At 41.1% G+C, this 6,401-nt stretch overlaps 1 protein-coding gene across 3 annotated transcripts in view; it reads right to left on the bottom strand.

Annotated features, from left to right (window-relative positions):
* Positions 1 to 368: 368 nt before the first annotated feature.
* The window catches only part of vaspb (vasodilator stimulated phosphoprotein b), a 34,963-nt gene continuing 28,930 nt past the window's right edge, over positions 369 to 6,401 (bottom strand). The window contains exons 7-14 of one of the 3 annotated variants that reach the window (XM_026192146.1): positions 6,215 to 6,351; positions 5,995 to 6,046; positions 3,810 to 3,837; positions 3,664 to 3,703; positions 3,401 to 3,457; positions 2,725 to 2,794; positions 1,764 to 1,821; positions 369 to 1,673 (exon numbers count right to left, since the gene is read on the bottom strand). In XM_026192146.1, the coding sequence (XP_026047931.1) occupies positions 1,639 to 1,673; positions 1,764 to 1,821; positions 2,725 to 2,794; positions 3,401 to 3,457; positions 3,664 to 3,703; positions 3,810 to 3,837; positions 5,995 to 6,046; positions 6,215 to 6,351 (477 nt within the window). In that variant the 3' untranslated portion in view covers positions 369 to 1,638. Of the gene's footprint in view, positions 1,674 to 1,763; positions 1,822 to 2,724; positions 2,795 to 3,400; positions 3,458 to 3,663; positions 3,704 to 3,809; positions 3,838 to 5,994; positions 6,047 to 6,214; positions 6,355 to 6,401 lie in introns of all 3 variants that reach the window. The other 2 variants (XM_026192145.1, XM_026192147.1) reach the window with 2 other exon arrangements.

The raw sequence follows: 6,401 nt of genomic DNA, 5'->3' as shown, positions 1-6,401 counted from the left end.
GTAACATAAGAGGATGCTAGATATAGGGCGAGATGGAGGATGATGATCTGTCATGAGGAACCCTAAAAGGGAGCAGCCAAAAGAAGACTGACAATTTCCCAAGTTCTAAGTAAACATTTTTATGCATAAATAGTTTAGGATTTTAAATATAGCAAAATGTGTGCAGCAGAGCCCACACTCCATAAAATTCAAATACAATAGAAAAGATGAGTCCAGACAAAGTGATGCGTTTCAAGAAGCAACTGTATTCGACTATAAAGGCATTTCTAATCCAGTGTCTCTAAGCTGTTTTCTTTATATTTCAGTGTAAAAAGCCTAGACTCTAGAAAAAAGAAAGTAAACAAAAAACAACAAAACATTTCATTAGAAAACAAATCATTGAAAAAAAAAAAAGATAATGAAATTCCCATTCACCAGTCATTTCAATTAAAATAGAAACACCTTTTTTGCTAACATTTCCCTCAAAACAAATATATATTTTCCATATATATATATATTTATATATTTATTCTCAAGGCAGTTGGTCATGGCCAAATTAATTGACCTCATCATGGCCATTTTTCATGTTTCAAAATTAGAAAACGGATCTAGAAGGGAAAAAACACAACAAAACAAAGAAAAAAATATAACAACAAGCGGAAGCACAGTGGACAGCAGGAGCGCCACACTGGCCAATGAATAAGGTCTCATTTTAAGTGAGAGGGAATAGTCTATCAAGGCGGTGTGGCACACGCACACACACACACACATCCTCTGGAACAAGTGCAATGCAAAGAGAATAAGTTTCTCACATCATAAAACTACAACATACTCCTCTTTCACAGCACTCTGGTTGAACACTTCCCTTTGCTTGTCTCCTCTTCCTCTAGTATCTCTGTGCAGCAGGAGTGTGAAGGCTTTCGTTGTGCCGCTTTAGTTCTTAGTCTTTGGCGGGAGCTTAAAGTCCACTTGACTGAGATATGCTGCAGTATTAAAGAAGATGGCTTCACTGTTTCGTTTGATTTTTTTCCCCTCTCCACATCCAGCTGCCACACAGACTAGCAGAAGTCTCAATATTTTCATGGCAACTGAGAAAAGGAGAAAATGATTCCAGCATGCCAGCCTCTTTCTATTACAGTAAAAAATATGACTAATACAGTGTGCCTGAATACTGAAGACTTCTCTACCAGGAAAAATGGTGCATCTGATAGCAGAAGGAGAGGACACAAGCAGCAGGGGTTCTGCAACAAAGAGGGGTTAGAGATGGCAAACTTGCAAGAGCAACTCTGGCGGTAGTTAAGTGCTCTGAAATGATTCAGATGAACGGGACACAAAAAGGGCACGACGGGACGGCTGAGCGGGAAGAGATGGTACAGATGGGGACATCACCGCTGCAATAAAAGCAAGTGATGGTTAAAAAGTGCCAAATGGCGACTTGAGGAGGTTCCCTGGGTTACCATTAAGATGAAGTGAATATGGATGTTGTACAGTAAGCACATATGCTCATGTGTTTGTGTAAGAGAGAGAGAAGAGAAAATGTGTAGACGATAAAGAGAAATCCCTGGGCTACATGAGAGGGTGACGTGGAGGAAAGGCCTCAGCGGACCTCGATCAGCTCCACTCATCGCATCCCTCTGTTACACCTGACGCTCAGCAGAACTATGTGCTTCTCTTCTGAAGCTCCTGAATAAAGGCTGTGAAAGCAAAGAGAAACACACAGTAAGTACACAAAGTAGCTGATACTGGAGCAAAATTAAAGTTTTTTTTCCAAAGTGTAATCTAACCTCCAATAATTTCCTCTTTGACTTTTTGTAGTTCTTTCCGCACTTCCTCCAAGATCTCCTGCAGAAAAATAGGACAAACCGTTAGCCATGGCAATACATTTGTGATTTAGGAAAAAAAAAAATGTTTATTTGCAGTAACCAGGTGACATGTGAAATCTCCATATACATACAACATATATTTTTCTGACTTGTGGCAGAACACAATGCATTGGTGTTGACCAGAAAAATTTAGGTTTCTCTAAACCTCTGTCAGGATTAAGACCTTTTCATGCATGAAACCTATAACATTGTTGGCTTTATCAACTGGACTGAATTCTGTCATTTAGGCATGGGTTATTTTTATGGAAATCTGCAAACACAATGACGATCCACATTACCTGCAGTTTGCTTGCAAGATTTAACAGTACAACAGTGACATAATGCATGAGGTCAGACTGTCTTTTTGCATGGCAGCTTTATTTTGATAGATGCTTTGATAACTAAAGAGGCCACTTCCTATGTGTAGCTATGGGAACAAACATCCCACACATCAGATTAGAAATAACAGGAGCTTGTGAAGTATGATTATATACACCACATCTGTGATAAGATCCGGACTGCTCCTGTCCCAAGCTGGGAATGTAATTATTGTCAGTAGTTAATATTATTGCTGTTGTGCCAGCTGCATAAACGCACACCAACCTGTTTGTGACACACTCAACAACACACTCCTGGAAACAGCTGGAAGCTACAAACTACCTTCATTTCAACAGTCTGAGACTGCCATTGTCAAACTGTTGTCAAAAAGTGACCTCAAGCCAGCATATTCAGATGGAGCCAGATTCATGCAAAACAAAACGAGTATCAGAAGCTTTAGAGAAATCAGCTTTCTCATTTACATAACAAAAATTCAGATCCAAACATTCAAGTGTGGCTGTTTTGGCCAAGAACTGACGATCGCTGGGTCGATGAGCATATTTACCTGTTTCATTTTCTCTAAATCTGAGTCATCGGCTCCACTTGCTTCATTATTATTGCTTGCAGCCTTTGCCCTGTAACAAAACATGAAACAGACATGCAAATATTTTATGTTTATCTTTCCACAAAACAGGTGCAGCATATTCATCAAATGCATTGCCACAGTATAGAGCAAATGAAGAACCAGTGAATGGAAGAATGCAGAAATGAAATGAAGGTTAACCTATGTAAACTCATTAACCTACCTTTCTGAAGCTGAAGGATGCTGACGAGCTATAAATTAATGCCTGATATTAACTGATCTAGCTAGCACAGGTTTAAGAGTAGTGTATGGCTCTGTTAGGACCTTTTACCACAAAAACTACGTGTATGTTCTTGAACTACAACATAGAGACAAACAAAGCCATCAAAGATGTCAGAGAGGACAGAGCCAACCCCAGCTGAGAGAAGTGACTTGAAAATAAGCATGAATCATAGACCCAGGCTCCCATCTTATTAGTCAGTTTTCAGAGACAGCACACTCAGCTGCTACATCTACGGGTAGCTTGGGTGCACGCCATTCTCCCATCCATTAGATGGTGCTATCAACTGTAAAATATGCTACCCCAGCATGAAGATTTGAGAGGGAAGAATAAAGGAAGGGGTGCTAAAGGTCATGAATTAATGGGGCACATGTATACCTGGGAACTTGGGACAATGAGGAAGTGGAGTCCATGCTCTTGGGGATGGAGTTATTCCTGTTAGTGAGACACACACACACACACTCTCGCTCTTAAAATGAAAATGGACGACATTCGCACACACGCACAAAAAACTCACGTTTGTGCAAAGACGCAGGGGTGGACACAAAAACGTGCGCACACTGGTGAACAGGGTGAACCGACACATGGGACACCTGGAGGTGACAGATTTACTGCAGGGAAATAACTGCGTCTTGGCTCACCTGATCATAGAAGGTTTCTCCCAAGGTCTTCTGACGGCGTCTGAAAAAGAAAATGTATGAAAACACGAGTTGTTAATCTTCACTCATATCAGTATATCAGAATGAACGTAGGTGGCATGCTACAGACAAAACTGTTCAGTTCTCACCACTTTGACTTGGAGACTCTGACTCATCCTGTGGAGAGGAGGGAAGAAAAAACATGGAGACTTCTCTTAACAGTGAGTCATCCTCAGCCTTGAGTGGTTGGTTACATGTAAAAACACTCTACATTTGTCTGGTGTTACATAAAGGGAACCGATTATGCTTCTCATTACTTTCTGGCATGTCTATATTGTTATGTTACAATGATACTGGTGTCAAATGATGACATCTTATCTGTAAGTGTGAGTTGAAAACTCAGGCTTCAACCGTTTATTCTACTCTTGGCAATGTTTAATAACCTGCCAACGTGAGCACAGAAATCTATGGAAGCCCGTTTCCGCCACTAAAAAAAAAAAAAAAAAAGGATCCATAACTCAAAATTTCGAGTTATTTTCTCGAAATTTCGAGTTATTATCTCGAAATTTCGACATATTAACTCAAAATTTTGAGAAAAGCAACTCGAAATTTCGAGTTAGCGCTGCCAATCAGTAATCTACGTGAATGACGTCATTTCCATGTTACCCGGAAGCTGAAGCCCTCAGCTACAAATGCTACAGCTAAGCTACCGGTATTACATCCAGTCGTGAATGCACAGATTGCTGAGTGTTTTCAGCCTGGCTTCACAAATGATGAAATCCCTGTGTTATTAGCTGAATCACATGGTGTTACTATCAGCAAACATACTTTAATTTGTTGGGATCCGTTTTTGAGTGCGCGGTCCTGCGCCATATGCTTCCGGGTAACAAGAAAGCGACCTCATTCACGTATATTTTTGATTGGCAGAGCTAACTCGAAATTTTGAGAAAAGTAACTCGAAATTTCGAGTTATATTTCTCGAAATTTCGAGTTATTATCTCGAAATTTCGAGAAATATAACTCGAAATTTCGAGTTATGGATACTAGCTTTTTTTTTTTTTTTAGTGGCGGAAACGGGCTTCCATAGAAACCCCACCCACCTGCTGTTTAAATGTTTTATTTACGAGGGGCAACCAATCAGGACAAAGCTGGCTTACAGGGGAGAGTATATCAGTAGCTAGTAGTAACGGCTTGTTTTATATATTGAATGAACTATGGGGCTGGGTCGAGGCTCACTGTAAGATAAATAAGGGATCTCCAAAAAGTTGATTCTGTTCATCTGGATGTAGCTTTTTGTGGGAGAAACGTTTCGTCACTCATCCAAATGATTTCTTCAGTCTCAGCTGACTGCAGGTTTCTCCAATCTTATAAACAGTACATTTGCATAATGACTGAAACCAGCCCACTGAAGGAACAATGGGCTGGGAGGTCAGTTCCTTAATTTTAATTTTGCAAATTCTCATGACCATTGATCAACAGCCACTGACCAAAACCCACTGATCAATAGCCATGAGTACCATTCACAGAGAGTTGGGGAATGGCTGCAAACACAGCATTGTAAGATGGCGTAAGATGTACCCCTAGGCCCCCTCCTCGATTCAGAGATGGTCTTTCCCTTTTCACGTAAATGGCCTCCTTGACTTCGCGCTCAAACCAGCGTTCCTCCCTGTCCAGGATGTGTACATCCTCATTGAAAGAGTGTCCACTGGCCTGTAGGTGTAAACAGACTGCAGAGTCCTGGCCTGACGAGTTAGCTCTTCTGTGTTGTGCCATCCGCTTCGCCAGAGGTTGTTTGGTTTCCCCGATGTATAAATCCTGGCAATCCTCCTGGCACTTAACAGCGTACACTATGTTACTCTGTGTCGGGGGACCCGATCCTTGGGGTGGACCAGTTTTTGGCGCAGCGTGTTTTGGGGTTTAAAAGCCACAGAGACCCGGTGTTTAGAAAAAATGCGTCTCAACTGCTCCGATACTCCTGACACGTATGAGAATTTGCACAATTAAAATTAAGGAACTGACCTCCCAGCCCATTGTTCCTTCAGTGGGCTGGTTTCAGTCATTATGCAAATGCACTGTTTATAATATTTGGGGAAACCTGCAGTCAGCTGAGACTGAAGAAGTCACTTGGATGAGTGACGAAACGTTTCTCCCACAAAACGCTAAGTCCAGATGAACAGAATCAACTTTTTGGAGATTTACTCTATTGGATGATTGAGAATGCATCAAGGCATAAATAAGGGCTATTTGAACTATAAAGGATGCAAAGCTACTTTAATAAAGTCCAAGAATAAAATTATCATTACAAAAACAATTTGACAAAAAGCCGACCCTCACATTATCTTGTGGTTTCACAGGTGGCTTCTCTCCAGTGTCTGCAGCTTTTCTCCTGATAAAGGAAAATAAAAATACTAAGTTTAATAATCAAGCAGAAAAACTTGCAAGAGCTGACTGAATATAACGCATGTAATAAATGATTATTGATCAAAAGACAAGTGAAGATTGTAACTAGTTAATATAAAACCTTATGTGGCTTCAAACCTGTGGCGTCACCCACCTGCGTGCCAAGATGGCACTCATTTCACCCATCAAACCCCCTCCTCCTCCTCCTCCTCCAATGGATGCGTTGCTGCTGCGGGTGGACTCAGTTCTGGAAACTGGAGTTGGAGTTTGAGGAGCAGACGGGCCATCATCCTGCTGAGGGCAGCAAATAGCAAAAGGATGGATGGTGGTGTCACAGATCT

This window comes from Astatotilapia calliptera, chromosome 14 (genome assembly GCF_900246225.1).
Source record: "Astatotilapia calliptera chromosome 14, fAstCal1.2, whole genome shotgun sequence".
Classification (NCBI taxonomy): domain Eukaryota; kingdom Metazoa; phylum Chordata; class Actinopteri; order Cichliformes; family Cichlidae; genus Astatotilapia; species Astatotilapia calliptera.
Note: the sequence above shows the minus strand (reverse complement) of the source record. Positions and strands in the feature narration are given on the sequence as shown.